Source organism: Pelodiscus sinensis, chromosome 22 (genome assembly GCF_049634645.1).
Source record: "Pelodiscus sinensis isolate JC-2024 chromosome 22, ASM4963464v1, whole genome shotgun sequence".
NCBI classification, from domain to species: Eukaryota; Metazoa; Chordata; order Testudines; family Trionychidae; genus Pelodiscus; species Pelodiscus sinensis.
Genome location: NC_134732.1, coordinates 15,214,897 through 15,232,513, shown reverse-complemented (window position 1 = coordinate 15,232,513; position 17,617 = coordinate 15,214,897). Strand labels below are relative to the sequence as shown.

Genomic DNA, 17,617 nt, shown 5'->3' with positions numbered 1-17,617 from the left:
ATTAACGTTTCACTGCTGCGTGTAGCTGCGCAGCAGTGTGTTTGGGCTAGTGAAATTTCAAAATGGCGACCGGACGGGAACATGCAAATAAAGCCTGCGATATTTAAATCCCGGGCTTCATTTGCAACTCTGGTCACCTCATTTGCCTACCTAGCTCGAATTAGCGAGCTAGTGTAGACATACCTTTCGTCACCGGATGCTGGCCAGCACTCCTATCCATCACAGGTCAAATACATTTTTTAGGGTATGTCTTCGCTACAGCTGGGAGTGAGCCTCCTAGTGCAAGTGGACAAATTCACCTTTCTGGGGCTGTGTGTTCCTATCTGTATGATCCAAGAAAGGAAGAACACTACATGTAATTCATAGAGCACATGGCTTTCTTTACACCTGCATGTTGAAAGCTTTTTTTATTGGATAGATTAATAAGAAATATAACCTCATTTTTGTCAAAAGATCCACTAATTATAAAGCTTCTGGCTTGAAATGAACTCCAATTAATGCCAGTAAAATTCTGCTGAAATGAAGTTGCAGACTTACTGGCAAACTGTGAAAACTAAACTATAAATATCTGTATCGCTCTTTCAAACTCTGTCTTGTTGGTGAGTTAGAGGTGTGAAAACAAATGTACAAAGTTGTAAGTTTAAGCCTATATGGGATTGCTTGTGATGAAGACGCACCCTAACTCCACAAAAATCAATCCTGTGTCTTTTCTCTGGCAGAAAGCTCAAGAGTATGGCTATGATCAGTCTATGATGGCTCGACTGCATAAACACCTGGAGGAACAAGTGCAGGAGAATGTTATAGGGAAGCTGCCAGTTGTGCAGCTTACTGTACAATATAGGATGCATCCTGACATCTGTCTGTTCCCATCCAATTACATTTATGGCAGGACTTTAAAGACTGACAGGTGGGTCACATTCTGTTGATTTTGTTAAGAAGCATTCCTGTAAAAACCAAATATCTCAGTCAATATACAGTAATTCCTCGCTTAACATGCGCCCGCTTAACATGTTTTTGCGATAGCACGACTTTTTTTTTAGGGAACATTTTTCGAACAACACAACCGTCCCCGCAATAACACGATTTCACCGACTGGCCAGCCGGTCACCGACAGCTGCATGGGGCTTCCCCTGCCTCCTTGCAAAGCAGCGGAGGTTCACAGCTGGCCGCGCTGTTCCCCAGCAACCCCCTCTGACCAGATGCCTCGCTCCCTCTCCTCTACCCCCCGCTTGCAGCTGGGTTTCCCCAGCTGGCCGGTCGCTGGCAGCTGCGTGGGGCTTCCCCTGCCTCCTTGCGTCTGGCCAGGGTGGGTGGCCAGGGAGCAGCGCAACCAACTGAGAAACTCCACTGCTTTGCAAGGAGGCAGGGGAAGCCCCTTGTAGCTGCCGGCCACCGGCCAGCTGGGGAAACCCAGCCGACGGCTGTAAGCCCCCTCCCCTATCCTCCCCTTTCCTTCCCCAGAGCCAAACACCTCCCCTCCCTGCTGTAACCCAGTCTCCTTTCTTCCCCAACCTTATGTCTGGTCTCAACAGACACCACTGCTTGAAATGCAACCCCTACCTTTTCCATTATTTTCAGTGGGAAAATTGACCCCGCATAGCACGTTTTCACTTAACATGATCATTTTCTGAAACATATCTATAGTGTTAAATGAGGAATTACTGTACTCTTTTGCCCCTAGCATTTCTTTTTGAAAGAGGGAAACATTTTTGTATGACTTGTGTGGAAACTTCCACACCTTTCTTCCAGCTGTTGTCCTGGGTGTATGAATTCATTAGATCGTGATTTCAAAGACTGGGTTAATTCTCTGTCACCAAGAGACATGCCTTGGTATACATTGATGGCATAAAGAATTATGGAATCTAGAAAAGAAACTGAAAGTCTCTTGCATTGTTTTTACCCATAGTAAATAAGTGATGTATGAATTCTCAGAACTCTTTATGGTTGCAATGGTGATAATTACAGTTATTTACAGATCAACAGAAGAGAGCAGATGTTCTTCAGATTGGCTATTCCAGCCATACCTAGTGTTTGATGTAGCAGATGGCCACGAGAAGCGGGATAATGAGTAAGTTCTTCAACCTCCTCTCCACCAAAATCTAAGTCTGCTGGTATAATTAACGGTGGAATGATTTTTCACACATGGAACATAAGCCAAAGCTCCATTCGGAACTAAAAACCTGATGTTGACATTGAGCAGTGAGAGAACATTGTTACTCTAGGCACAAATTTAGCATTTCTTTGATGTAAATATATTATTTTGACTTTGTAAAAGGGCTTGAATGTAAATGATTGCATTTATGAGTAGATTCAGGACTATCCTTCCTGATATAGTGACCTTGTAATGAACCAGAGACCTGTGAACAGGCTGTTTACCATCTGGAATAAGGTATTCACTTTCAGGGTTTTTTCCCTTCTAGCTCATTTCATATTTGGTTTGGGACCTGCTTTTCCTTTTGATGGGTACAGGGTAGTATTTCAAAGTGTTTAAATGTAGTATTGATGTTAGTTATGATCACCTGCCCTTTCTTCTTCCCTCCGCTAGTCTCCAGAAATTTCCAGGGCTGTCCAAGGTCAGTCTGTGGTTACCTTTGAATGGCTCCAGTTGCTCCCATTTAGGTTTTTTTGGTGGGGATTCCCAAGGGGTTCTTCTCAGATTAATTCTCCTGGCTGCGCTCAACACAGACACTGGCATTTAGCTCTTCCACAGTGGTCTGTAATGAATTCTGAACTGTCCGAGTATGGTTCAAAGTGCTATCGTCACAGATACTCAGTTTCAGACAGGTTGTAGTAATGTTTGATTGTCAGATGGCTCTGCTTCATTGGTGGAGGAAATACTGCTAAAAGAGAAATCCCAACCACTTTCCTGCTATCTTCTCAATAAAATAGCACAAAATACTTGTGGCACTGAGTTTTTAGACTTAACTCTGCTTTGTCTTGCTCTTTGTGCTTTCTTCATTGCAGTGTTCAGACTGGTATCTCCGCAGTTCTGTGCTATCAGAGAACAATCTCAGAACTGGTAAATAAAGTCCCATGGGAAGACAATATCAGGGGAAAAAGGAGTTCAGAAGAGTTGACAATTTCTCAGGGACACAATAATGAAGAAATAACTACTAACTATCTCAATGCAAATGAAAGATACAAACAATAATATGGCTCCATCAGGAGCTCTTTAATGACCTGAACATCTATAAGGAATCTTGACAAAATGGAGAACTGGCCTAAATTCAACAAGATAAAATTCAATAAAGACAAGTGTAAAATGCTTCAATTAGAAAGAAAAATCAAATGTGCAATGACCTGTGAAAACTGGGTGTTCTTAATCTTGAGAAAAGGTGACTGAGGGAAGAATTTGATAAGTCTTCAGATATGTTAAGGGCTATTATAAACAGGACAGTGATCAATTGTTCACCATGTCTACTGAAGGGAGAACAAGAAGTAATTGGCTTCATCTGCAGTAAGGGGAAAGTAGGTTTGATGATAGGGAAATTTTTCTAACAATAGGGGTAATTAAACTGGAATAGGCTTCCATGAGAGGCTATGGAATTGCCATCTTTCGAGGTTTTAAAAAACAGTTTGGATAAAGTCCTGTCAGGCTGGGTTAGGTATACTTGGTCCTGCTACAGTGCAGGGAGCTGGACTTGTTGATTTCTTGAGGCCTCTTCCAGCTCTACATTGCTGTGATACATGGGTGCAGATAAAATAGGTGTTCATTTTGTGACTGTGTGGACTTTTTATTTCTTTGCAACTGGGTTTGGTGTCCCAGTAGCTTCTAGCTCACACTACTAACTCCAGTACCCTTTCTCCAGGCCCCTATGGCCTCACTGACTTGCTTCTCCCTGCTGAATTCTAAGGGTCTGCTTCCACAAGATGCACACTCTCCCATCTTCCATAACTTCCCCAGACATTAAAGCTCACTTGGGACCAGTAACAGAGCTGTTCACAGGAAATGTTCCCCCCTGGTTTTTGTTAGCCCTACTTTAGTGGTTGCTTGTAAGTGCTTTGCAGCATCTTTCATCCAGTGGTGTCAACAGGATAAAGCATGAAGAGGCACAGTAAATCATAGCACATAAGTAAAGTAGTCATTTGAAGGATAGCTAACTATATATGTATATAGTTTTCACTTTGTTTTTCTTTCTCTTTCTCTTTCTCTTGTTCAGCTCTTTTGCTAATCCCCAGGAAGTGAAGCTGGTGATGGAAATAATAAAATTAATTAAAGAAAAAAAGAATGATATTGGTTTTCGTCACATAGGAATAATCACCCCTTACAGTGCACAGAAAAAGATGATTCAACAAGAACTGGACAGAGAGTTTGGAAAGAACAGGTAAAAATACTTTACAGCAGTGGTTCCCAAACTTTTTGGCATCACGCCCCCCTTTTTTATTTTTGAACCCCCCCACCCCATAGCAGCAAAACTTGTTGAGCAAAGAAAAAAGGAACTGAACAGGGCAGCAAAACTTGATGGGGAGGAGGCTGGGTCGCCTCGTGCCCCCCCCTGGAATTTCTTTATGCCCCCCCTGGGAGGCACTCCCCCCAGTTTGGGAACCCATGCTTTACAGATTCTAACTGGGACTCAGTCCTGTGGATGGAGTCTTTTGCTTTTCCTCTGTCAAGTGTTGCAGTAGGCTAGAAACTGTAATGGTTAACTTTTTTGTGCTGAGAAAAAATACTGACTATTGGCTGCAACTGGTTAAGCTATTACCAAACATAGAGCAGCATTCAAAATTTCTATCTTAATAGCTCTAGTGGGTCCTTGGTACCATTATCTAGTTTGTACCTCTTTATGTGCACTGATTTATGCAACTGTTCAGAATAAAGCTGATTAAAGAGCACACTTCAAATGATTCCTGAACTACAGTGAACCTGAAAGTATTCTGGCATAATCTTAGCGTCTGATAAAAAGCGAATGTTTTCAGAAGGGAAGGTCATGCACTGTTTGTTAAAAACAGATTAATTTACAGCATGGATTATTTTAACATGTTAACCTTTCATACAAATGCTTACGTTATTGAGATAAGGACTTGGTTAAAAACTAAAGATAAAAATTTAAACGGCTTACAATTCCTCTCTCCTAGAGCGGGGGAAGTAGACACAGTTGACGGATTCCAGGGTCGACAGAAAGACTGCATTATAGTGACGTGTGTAAGAGCGAACAGCACACAAGGATCAATTGGGTATGTCTTGCCCTTTTAAAAAAAAAGGGGGGAAGGCGGAGGGTTGCTTGCTTCCAGTGATACCGTAGACAGACTTTATTCTCTGACTTGTCTCTTTGCAGAACAATGTCAGTAAGGGTACATCTACACAGCAGGGCAAAAGTTGAATTAAGATATGCAACTTCAGCTATGTCAATTGCGTAGCTGAAGTCGAAATAGCTTAAATTGGCTTTTGGCGCTGTCTACACAGCAGGAAGTTGAAGGAAGAATGCTCTTCCTTCAACTTCCTTTACTCCTCCTGAAATGAGGATTACAGGAGTTGGAGTAAGAAGTCCTCCATCTTGACATTATTTTGAAATAATGGCTAGCTGTGTAGACGTGCACTTTTTCAGAATAACGTGAGTTATTCCAAAATAATGCTGCTGTGTGGACGTACCCTAAGAGAATATCAGGGAGATAATATCTGTGTCTGGTTTTTCATTTATATCAGTCAGTGGATTTCCAAACACTTCACAATCTTTAATGTATTTATACTCTTTATGAGGTAGGTTAGTATTATCCTCACTATACAGAAGGAGACTGAAGTGCAGTGAAGCTAAATGATTTGTTTGTAAGGGTATGTCTACACAGCAAAGTTATTTCGAAATAACAGCCCTTATTTCAAAATAACTTTCCTAGCCTCTACACAGCCAAACCGCTATTTTGAAATAAATTCGAAATAGCAGAGCACTTATTTCGAATTTGGTAAACCTCATTCTACGAAGAATAATGCCAAATTTGAAATAAGTGCTGTGTAGACACTTATTTCAAAATAGGGGGCCTCCAGCCTTCCCAGGGTGCCCTGGTGGCCACTCCAGCCTCAACCAAGAACACTCCTCTTCCTTTCCCCCTCCCCGGAGCCCTTAAAAGTGTAGACTCTGGCCACAGTGCCTGTACCAGCTCCAAGCGTGCCGGCCCAGAGCCAGCAATCACTGCCCCTGACCCAGTGGCCCCAAAACATGAGCCAGCAAGCCTCTGGAAGCAGCCCTCCACTGTTCCCCAGGAGCCTGCCAGGGCTCGGAGAAGGCGGGCGCCTTCCTGGTCCAGTGTGGAGATCATGGACCTTATTCAGGTTTGGGGGGGATGCCCCCAACATCCATGATCTCCACCCTAGATGGAGGAACGTGGCCATCTAGGGCAGGATAGCTGCTAGCCCAGCCACCAAAGGCCACATGCGAACCCAGGAGCAGGTATGCATGACAATCAAGTTGATCCGGCGAGACCCCCAACCCTGAGCCCTGAGCTTCCCCTCCCCCTGCTTCCCCCTTCCCGCTCCTTCCTCCCGGGTTTCCCCTCCCCTCTCCCACCCTCTCTTCTCCCCTCTCCCGCCTCCTTTCCTCAGTTTCACCAGAGTTTCATTCTCCCCCCTCCCCGCTTCCCCCCATGTTTTGTTAAATAGAGAGTTTGTGTTAATGAAAATGCGTGTATTTTATTTTACATCATGAAGGTGGTTTAGGGAGGGTTAAGTGAAAGGACTTGAGGGAGGAATGAGGCACAAGTCCCCAGTGGGGCAGACCAGGGAGGCTCTTAGTGCTCCTTAAGGTAGAAGCTCTCCCGCAGGGCCTCCTGGATACTGACAGCCCCCGGATGGCAGCCTGCAGAAAGTGCAGCCAGGCTCGCAGCAACACATCCAAGAGAAGCACTAGAGTGCCCAGGGGCAGCTCTGGCTCCATGTTGCAGAGTGCTGTGGTGTCCTGAGTGAGGACAACCAGAGCATACAGACACAAAATGCTTTGCTGTCCCTCATCAAGGTAGACAAGCAAGCAGGGAAACCTGAGAACTGGCTGTCCGGGAGGGGGTCCCTTTAAGCACAGATCTCAGATAGCCTCAGGCAGCAGCACCACACAGTAAGTCCTGACCTGGTGCCCTGCTGGAACTGGTTCCGGCCAGCCTTAAATGCGATTCAGCATCCACTCAGTGTGGACGCGCTATTTTGAAATAACAAAATGCTATTTCTAAATGCATTTTGGGTATAGACGTGTTATATCGAAATAGCTATTTCAAAATAACTATTTCGAAATAACACTGTAGAGTAGACATACCCTGACTGAGCAGGGAATAAAACCTGAATTTTTCAATACAAAGTGGAATAATAATATGCAGTAAGCCCAGATAAACTTGCATACATGCTTCAGTTTGCCTTTTTAATTGTCTGTTTAGTATGGACAGAGATGATACCTGGGTAATTGATGGCTGCATATCTTTCTGCATGCTACTAGCTCTGCTTAGCATTCACAGAAGTAATACTCTCATGACTTTCTATATATTGCAACTTTGTTGACTTGCTGATTTTTATCTTTTTAAAAATTATATTCATGATTATAAATGAAAGTGACCCCTTCATATTCCCCTTCCAGTGACAAAATATCAGTAAATAGGGCAGTGGTTTATAAATATAATTCAGAAATAAGCTATATTGTTCTTTGATAGGTGAAATGGGGTTTTCACATGAATGACAAGGGCAAAAAGAGGCTCTCAATTCTAGATCACTAATTGAAATAATTCCAGATTAGTAATGACAAAATGTCATTCTCGGATGACAGCTGTTTTTCCCGGTGAAATGACTCCTTTCCCGTCTTAATGGATTTGTGTTTGCATCCCAAATATTGACATTAGAATTGATTCTAGTTTACTAATTTACTGGTAGTTGTAGCAATAAAGACAAACTGTTAAAAGGTCATTGATACCGAACCAGTATGAGAGGCTGCGTAGTCCAGTTCCGTGGTTCTCAGAGTGGTCCATGAGGAGCTGATTGCTCACTTGAAGCTAATTCTTTGTTTCCATCCACTAAGTTGTATTAAAATGGATACAAATATGTAAATTGCTTCCCTGATAATTTTCCCCATAAACTACTGCTAGTGAGCCAAATGGATGTTATGTGATCATTGAGATTGTCTGCACGAGCATGAATGGGAGCAGGAGATGATCCATTCTCCATTGAAACATGGGCCTAAACAATGAGTACGTTTGAGAATCACTAATCTAGATCATGGCTGAGCTAGATGTAATTCTGACTCTCTTATTGGCTGTAAAATCACTTACCCTCTTTGCTCCATGTTGCCCCTTCATAAAGGTTTTTAGCTCACCCAGCTGTTGAGGCTTTATTTGTTCCTTGCTTTGGCAATAAGAGACACTTTTAAATTCTAAAAGCTTGTCTGTGTGAACATTTAGACCACTCTAACCCGCATTAGCTGGCTGCAGTCTAACTATCCATGGGGATGCTGCTGTCATACATTAACAGTTCATTAAACGACTTTGATCTAGCCTTCTTTGAAACCAAAGCACTCTAACAAACTGTTAACATGCATCAGCAAGGATGCACATGGACAGACCACAGCAGGCTGGTGTGGAGTAGACTCACCCCCCACCTTGCTAATGTCTAACTGTTCATGTAGGTAAGCCCCAAGTATTAATCACTGTGGTTTCTTTCAAAGCAGGGTCCAACCTTGTTGGCAAGGAACTATGGGAAATGTGCACCATTGCTGCCTATGCTGTAGATTATTTTGTAGTGAGCAGAATGCTTGGATCTCTAGGTATACCAGTCCAGAACTAAATTCATTGGAAAATTGAGCTGCAATGGAGAAAAACCCTGCCCAAGAAGTGAAAGGATATTTTAACTGGGGAGAAGTGGCCCATTTAGATTTAGTGTAACCTTAAAACTCTCAGGAATATCAAGTCATGCCTTCCAATTTTTTGCCAGAGAACTGTTTGGTGTCTATACTAGGGAATTTTATCTCAGAAATTCTGCTAATGGGAGCCCTAACATAGGCAATTCTCTGGTTAAAGTGTTTTTACTACCATATGTGTGAAATTGCTGAAAAATAGGACTCTTTAGTAATCTGGTTACACCAGGTATTGCTGTGAAACTCGTTCAGCTATATTGGGTTCAGCACTGATGAGACTTTCTTTTGCAGAATTCCTCGTGTAGTGTCCAAGGTTGGGAACTTTCTCAGTCCTTATTGGAAGAGAAGTGGGTTGAGTGCTTTAACAGAGAGAGCTTTTTCCTGCAAGGTTTCCTAGGGTTTTGAATTAAATAGATGCTAACAAAAAGGGAACTTAAACAAGAAATAAAGCTTTCTTTCCTTGCTCAGGTTTCAATACTTTCTTATGTGATGCTATAATTCCATTACCTGTAGAGTCCTCTGGGAAAACCAGCATTGACAAGATCTGATATTTCCAATGTGTAAACTTTTTTTTGTCAAGGAACAAAGATGTCTGGTTGGGAACACTATGACAAAGCAAAAATGACACAGTTTGTCTCTACTTTGCAGGTCACCTTCAAAATAAATACAACATTCAAGCACAGTGTTAAAATATTAATTAGAACATTTTCACATTATTCATACCGAATATTAATAATCTGTTTCAGTTCAAGTCAAAAGGAAGCTCAGAGTCTTGATAGCAGAAATAAAGTTGATCTCTTCCCTCTCTGAGTCTGTTTAGGGAAGGGAAGTGGCCAAAGGGCGTAGGAAGGCTTTAGAGCTTGTTTTAAGCTGGAAGGAGCAGTAGTGGCTACCAGGAAGGACAGAGGATACCATTGGGACAGAAGCAGCAGAAGTCAGGAGAGTGAGATAGAAGATGGCAAAGGGAGTCTGAGTAACAACTGAAGTCCCTTAGGGCTGGCTACTGTAGTGGGAAGAGGACATGGAGGAAAAATCTACCTTCTTTGTAGCTAGCATTTGTTTTAAGAAATGACAGTCATTGAAATAAAAAGTAAGAACTAAAGTTCAGTTAAGCGCGTTGGAGGAAATAATACAGCAACTTTGTTTAATTATTTAGGTTTTTGGCAAGTCTTCAGCGTCTGAATGTTACAATTACTCGGGCCAGGTTCAGTCTCTTCATCCTTGGAAGACTGACAACGCTAATGGTAAGTGAGCTGTTGTATTCTATTGAATCTCTGCCTGTTCTTCCTGTTAGTCCAGGCCAGGAATGAGAGCATGAAAGCCATTTCCAATCCATCCTTGTTGCGGAAGAGATGTCTGTGTTGGAAGAGGATTGCTCAGTTAAAGCAACCCAATGCTCTGAAGCTGTTCTTAGATAGCTTCAGTTGTCCTTTTATAATATGCTGCCACAGAAGGCTTTCTGAAGGGAGATCTGGACCCATTGTTTCAAACCAGGCAGATGTTACTCTCTATAAAGACTTGCAATAAAATTTCAACAGTGGGAAAAATACTGAAAATACGAGGGAGTAAATCTTCTTATGAGAGCGGACACTGGCAAGCTCCAGAGCCTGAGGGTCAGTTCCTCCTCTTTCTTCCCTCCCAAGCCTAAAAAATAAAAAAGCGAAGCTGCCTTCCTCTTTTCTAGTGACTGCTTCAGGCAGGAAGAAGACCAATAGACCCCCCCCCCACACAGCTCCAAATACACCCCAGATCTGTTCCCTTTTCCTTTGATAGCAGAAGTGCATAATATCTCCTGACAGGACACTCCATGCCTGAGGAAGAGTTGATGTCTCATTCTGTAGCTGCGAATGCAAATTAAGCATAGAACAGGCCCCGGTTAGTTCTGGAGATAGGCTTATTCAGTGGTCCCCAACCTTTTGAGGTTGTCGGGCGCCAGGGGGCGTGGCCGTTTGCCCGCCGGGCGCCAGGGGGAGGGGACACTTGCGCGCCCGGGGGCGGCCCCCCCCCCTTGCCGCGCGCCCGGGGGCGGGGCCCCCTCCAAGGGCCGCGCGCCCGGGGCCGGCGCTCCCCCCCTCCCGCCGAGTGCCGCGCGCCCGGGACCGGCGCTCCCCCCCGCCAAGCGCGCTCCCCCCGCAAGCGCCCGTGCGCCATGTGCCCGGGGCCAGGCCAGCCCCGAGCACCTGGCGGGCGCATTGAAATGCCCCCGCGGGCGCCATGGCACCCGCGGGCACCGTGTTGGGGACCACGGGGCTTATTGATGTCTTCTTCACCCCTTTGCTTCCAAAATTTGCTTAGATCATGGTGAGGTAAAGTAAGGAGAAATAAAGGAGGAAGCTGTTAGCTTATTTCATTGGGATCATGTGCTGCACTTTGTGGTTATTAGTTAGCATTGCAATAAGAATCAGGACTGCTGGGACAATTTATATATTTCCTGTAATGTTAAATCATTTTGGATGTGCATGTCTCATTCTGCAGGAAGTCATGATATCCTTGTCCTTGCATATAGTAACTTATTTCTGATAGGATCAGCCTAACAAACTATTACATCATACTCATTTAGAAAGCTAAGATGTCTTTTTGAGGTTTTTAAAGTAATTAAAAAAATACACATTTGTCTGCATTTATACATACACGTTTCAAGTAATGCCTAAGATAACCAACCAAAACAATTTTTTTTCTATTACTTCGATTTGTTTACCTTACGCACAAAATTCCTTCAAATGCAGTGTCAGTTTCACATTTTCCCTAGGATACTAGGTATTCTCTGCATGTGGGGGCTTTTATGCGGAAACAGCGAAGAAAAATGTATTTAAAAAACTAGAAAATGTGGCTGGACAGCTATAGAAATTGGCAGGATGGAATCTGGAGCAGGTGTAATAACTGAAACTGCTTAAATTCACTTTTTAAAAATTGCCTGTATTTGAAGTTGGTATCACACCACCAATGTGCTCTCCCCATCTAGTTTGCATGCCACTCCGTTCCAAAACATATTGTTAATGTCTGCTGCACCACTAGAGGGCAGTGACACCATATTCTTGTATTGTAGGTGGGCAACACGAGAGGACTTCTGTCCTGACACTAGCAGTTATAAGACTTGTCATGTTGAATGAGTTTGTACAATGATGGCAAAAAGTAGCACTGGGGTGCTTTATTGCTTTTTAATAAAGCTTTTACTTAAAATCCTTTCATCCCAGAGCCAGTGTAAACACAGTTCCTATGACAGCTGTTGGGAATGAGGTTGCCTGCCTCAAAAATGGGACCACTTGCATCCTGAGACTCTTGTGTGTGAATGTTTCTTTTTGCTAACTACTTTTCTTCTTTCAAGGAAAATAAAGACTGGAACAAGCTGATTCAGGATGCTCAGCGAAGAGGAGCTATTATCAAGACTTATGACAAAAACTATAAAAAAGATGCTGTTAAAATTCTCAAGCTCAAGCCTACGCTACAGCGGCCACTCTCCTATCCTCCTACTGCTGCACTGTCAGAGAAAGCGACTCGAGTGCAGGCTTGTTCGGGTAGTAATGGACAAAATGTGGTCACCAGCAGAAAAAACAGCAGTGACTCCAGAAAACTCTCTGCCAGCGCTGGCCTGTCAGCACAAAGTAGTGGAGTAGTCAGACAGCCACCAGAGTCTCCAGCTTTGGGTTCCAAAGGAGTCACCATTCCCACGCCAGTGCAGCCTGCTGTTCGAGAGAGACCCCGGGATCCAAGGCTGGCTAGGAGGGCAGAAGCGACAGGGAAGGATCAGACCACCAAAACCAGCAATCCATCAGCTTTGAACAGTCCAGGTGTGACATTACCACGGGGCTCTGATACCCCTTCAGCCCACTGGGGTCAGATCAGCACTGTGCAGCCTACTGTCTCCAGGGTGGAAGATTCCAGCAAACCCAAACAAACTGTAAGACAGGCGGACATGCCTTTCACTGCTTCCCACACAGCCAGGCAGGACCATGAGTGGAGAGTTTCTGTCCCCTCAAAGGAGGCAAGAACTGTCAGTGAAGAACAGAGAGGTAAGAATCAGTGGAACAAAGACAAGGACTATCGGATCCCTGCAAACAGGAGATCATTAGAACAACCCCCAGAGAATAAAGACTTGGGTGAGGCCAAGAGGAGGAAGGTCTCCTATTAGCTGAAATCTTTCTAGGATCAGTTGCAGCTGGTAGCCTTGCCCCAACTACATAAGCACCTCCAAAACCTAACTCCCAGCCTTTAATAATATGGACAATATTAAAAATAAAGTATTTAGTTCACCTAGAACGCCTTTATATTGCTACTTTTCTACTAAAAGATCCATTTTTTCCCATCCCATCACTGACTGAGTGAATTTACACCTGAAAGACTAATCCTCAGAACTTTTGAACTGAAAAGTTGGGTAATTGCTCCATATGTAATGACAGTATGTTTGAACTATGATCCTAGGAAGTGAAGTGCTGTAAATGTTGAATTGATGTATATTTGTATAGCATTCAAAATTATTTTAAGATTTAATTCAGCAAGTGTCTTGCTGCTTGTTTCCATGCCTAAAAGCTAATTTCAGAGTGGAACAAATTTTTTTTATAAAAAAATGGAAAGAAACCTTCACCAGAAATTTTTGGTAAGTCTAGTTTCTTTACTAGCAAATGGGACATTTTGGAGAGGCTTAGAGGGTGACAACAGGTCAGATGGCTTTTGATTCTTTCTGAAATTCCAGTAGTGCCTCCTGGACAACATTGCAGGAGCGGGGGAATGCTCAACAGAGAGAATTCTGCTTATGGGGTGGGTGGGTTTGGGGTGTGTGTGTGTGTCTTTGTGTACTTTTTTCACTTCCCCATTTTTTCATAGGAACAAAATATCCTTGGTTTGTGCAGATGTGCCTTGAATCTTACTTTTGCTCTTTATTCCTCAACTGTTGTCCTTAGCCCTCTGCTTATGACGTCAGTTTATTGCAGTTTTAGCCTAGACTGGTGGCACTAACTGAAGACCCTGAGTTCTCACTGATCTAGATAGTAGTTGAGGACTGTCAGATCGTGTGAATCTAGTTAGGACTATTGGTTCCAAATGAGGAATAAGCAACGAACATTTTATGAAACCTTAATCAAAGATCCAGTCAATGCTTAATGATGTTGATACTTGGCTTGCATGGTACAAGCTCTTTGAGATCAGCAGACATGGAAAGGGCTAGCTACATAAGAGCCAAGTATGATTATTACTGTTACTGGATTCTGTTTACTCTGTAAATGTAGAATATCTAACTGGTAAATGAATACAGCTGCAATAACTAATTAAAAAAAAAAGCCTTACTCCCATGTATATGTTTTCATGATAGAACAAAAAGAAATTGAAAATGGAGGTGATTCTAAATATAATATGTTCAAGTTAAGCGTTGGCTGTTCTTTCAGGAATATAGTGAATGCCCAAGTGAATAATGTGTTAGGCATACTATCTCTTTTTGCATAGCGACAGTACAGATCTCATATTTGTGTGTGTGTGTTTATTTAGCACTTTGATGAGCTGCACTGGCTAAAGCCAGAAGTAGTGTAGACAAGCAAGGTGCATTTTTTTTTCCTGTGGACCTTTGCTGACAATGCAGCTCATTTTCAACTTGCAAATACCTCTATTATTGCTGTTGTAAGTCTGACCTGAGGCGAGATTACTATGGAATACCAAATCATTTTGTGTTGTAGACAAATGACACCTCAGAGCTAGGAGGAAGCCATCAAACTTGCTTTTATATATGAACTCTTGTAAGATTGAACCCAGCTTTCTTAAGATGCAAAATTAAGACCTAGCTTCATTAAATTAATGGGAGCAGGTTTTCAGCACATCTACTGAATGACTTATGCCCACCACCACACACAAGCAATTTGAGTTTTGCTATCATGTCGGTCTTTTCACTATTACCACAATATATGAAAATGAACGCCGCAAATCTGCTATGGGCTAGCCAGTTGTGCCAGTGTTTTTCTTTCAGACTCCTTCCCGATACTTTCTGTTCAATGATTAATGTTGCAGTCTTCCTTTCATACTGGCTAACAGCTGTGTGATGGAGGTGTCACAGCAAAATAAAAATAATAGGACAGTAGCCTACATGGTAAACTATAAATTATTCTGGTATGAATTCACCTATCCAAATGGGAAATAAATGTGCTTTACTCGTGACAGCTGAGTGATAGATATATTGGAAGACTACATCTCCTGTATCTGCATGGCACAGTTTACCACCTGCTCTTATCTATTACAGTGATGGTAAAGAGAATAAAAGGGTTCAATTCTGCTCTTATGCGCATGAAAGGAAGCCAATAACCAATGATAGTACAAAGTTTGAGGGCAGAATTTAAATCCAAAGCTTTGTTTAACATGTGTACTATATGAGTTGCTAGCAGTGTTCGCACCTTAAACTGTCGTGAAAGTTGTTCAGAGTAATATATGATGTAACATGCACTTGCAGGGAGGAGAGCTGTTGAATGAGCTACTTGTTGACATATATTAGTGATCTCTGCATAACTCTGTTGAGATTCACGCCCTATATCTAGCTGAACAGGCACACTTTGAAACACCATCTTCTCAAACTTGTGCCTCTGCTTGCCACCATAGTATCTATTTGCCTACTGTCTCCATGCAGTGTGGGTTAGAACGACAGAGTTAGCTGGCAAACTGGAGTTCCTATAGCTGGGGAAACCATGTCGTCTATATTTATGTAAATAAATTGAAGACAAAGTCAGTCTGAATCAGGGAATGCTTTTCGAACAAACTCTTCCAGTCTCTTTTTTTCCTCAAATCAGTTGCACATAGCAGAACATACGTTCTATCCTGTTAGCCACACTTGCTGGAAGGAACATTGTTCTGATGTCTTAACATTGCCTTTATGGCATTACATCACCTTAGTGCTATATATTTTATATCTTCTGTATTTATGTAGGGAGTAATGACAAGCTTTGCCATTTTCACTACACAGGGATTAGTGGCTTGTGCCTGCATGTCTGTACTCAGTAAATCCTGCATTATACAACTATACTATGCAGTAGTGTGTATAACTTCTCAATACATCCTGTTTGATAGGGAGTGGTACTGCAGTCTCTCCGTTGATACAAGGCTTTATTGCCACTGGAGAAATCTGTAGTTTAGCACTCGCACTTGCTTTGTATCTGTCTCTGTTTTGTTCATCTCTTTTCTCCTCACTCGCTCATTCCTACCACATCAGTCTGTTAATGCTATATTTTGGTTTTGAATAAAAAACATTTGGGTTGAGTTTGCCCTTTGTTAAACATTTTTATCTTTATGCATAGCCCAGGACTGGTTTCTTTTAGTAAAAATATGAGTTCATGTGGAATAGATTCATAGTTTTTAATTGGTATTTTTCTTCCAGCTGTGCACATAACACTTAGTATACCAAGCAGGCAAACTGTGATCCAAGGAACTTTCTTCACCTGAGAGTTTAGATTAAATGTATTGCAGAAATAAAACCTATGCCAAGAGAGACACTGATATGGTACAGTTCTACTGTATATTCACCTCAACTGTTTCTTTTGCCCATGAGTCGTGTAATCAACCTTTTAGTAAAGACTGATGAACATACATGCAATTTACATTATGCTGTCATTTTGTTTCCTCCTGCTTTGAATGATTTGGCCAATCCCTAAATTACAAAAGTAGTCTTGTACTCATGTATTTTTGTTTCAGAACGAATAAGAGACAGAATAATCATTATAAGATCCCCACCCACTTCCATGTCCATTGCCTACAGGTATCAGTAATGAACATATGGAAAACTGACTGTGTATTTTAATGTAAAGCCGGTTAATTTGGTTTTTGGATTAAATAAATTTGGAAGGAGAAACTTTAAATATATCTAATTCTATGTCTTCTGTTTTTTCCAGCTCAGTGGCTTAATTTTCAGTGCTGTAGCAGCTCCTATTATTATTGGCACTTGATATCTCAGGATAATAGAAAGCTTGTAAGTGCTGACATACCGTATATTCCGGCGTATAAGACAACTTTTTATGCTAAAAAAAAATCCCCCCAAAATCGGGGGGTGTCTTATACGCCGGGTATACAGGCAGTCCCCGACTTGCAGGTACGAATGGGGCTTTTCTCGCCCCGGAGGACACAGACTGCGGGACCTCGCGGTCCTGCCGCCCCTGTACTCCGGGGCGAGAAAAGCTGCTCCGCGTCTCCCTGGTATGCAGACCAGGGAGATGCGGAGCAAAGCCGCGGAGGGGCTCGGGCAGCGGGGCCTCAGAGGCGCCTCAGAGGCTCAGAGCAAAGCCTCAGAGGCGCGGGACCCCTCCGCCTCCCCGGCTTTGCTCCCGGTGTCCCTGGTCTGCTGGAGACGGTCCCCAGAAGACCAGGGGCACCAGGAGCAAAGCCAAAGCGGCGGCGGGGTCCCGCGCTTCTGAGGCTTTGCTCTGGCAAAGCCTCAGAGGCACGGGACCCCGCCACGGCTGCGGCTTTGCTCCCGGTGTCCCTGGTTTGCTGGAGACGGTCCCCAGCAGACCAGAGGCACCGGGAGCAAAGCCGCAGCAGCGGCGGGGTCCCGCGCCTCCCTGGCTTTGCCAGAGCAAAGCCTCAGAAGCGCAGCACCCCGCCGCCGCTTTGGCTTTGCTCCTGGTGCCCCTGGTCTTCTGGGGACCGTCTCCAGCAGACCAGGGACACCGGGAGCAAAGCTGGAGAGGCGGAGGGGCGCTGGGGCGCTCCCGGTTGGCCTCTTAAGGGGGGGTAGTCTTATACACCCAGTCGCCTTATACGCCATTAAATACGGTAGACTTTGTTTAGAATAAATGGCCTTCTAGTGAAGGTGGAACAGAATTGCACTTAAAAGGAGA

At 43.3% G+C, this 17,617-nt stretch overlaps 1 protein-coding gene across 1 annotated transcript in view; it reads left to right on the top strand.

Annotated features, from left to right (window-relative positions):
• SETX (senataxin) overlaps nt 1–16,643 on the top strand; it is a 58,596-nt gene extending 41,953 nt beyond the window's left edge. The window contains exons 20-25 of the mRNA XM_075905822.1: nt 720–907; nt 1,976–2,068; nt 4,161–4,325; nt 5,077–5,175; nt 9,973–10,060; nt 12,142–16,643. Coding sequence (XP_075761937.1) covers nt 720–907; nt 1,976–2,068; nt 4,161–4,325; nt 5,077–5,175; nt 9,973–10,060; nt 12,142–12,945 — 1,437 coding nt within the window. The 3' untranslated portion in view covers nt 12,946–16,643. The remainder of the gene's footprint in view (nt 1–719; nt 908–1,975; nt 2,069–4,160; nt 4,326–5,076; nt 5,176–9,972; nt 10,061–12,141) is intronic.
• Nucleotides 16,644–17,617: the final 974 nt, after the last annotated feature.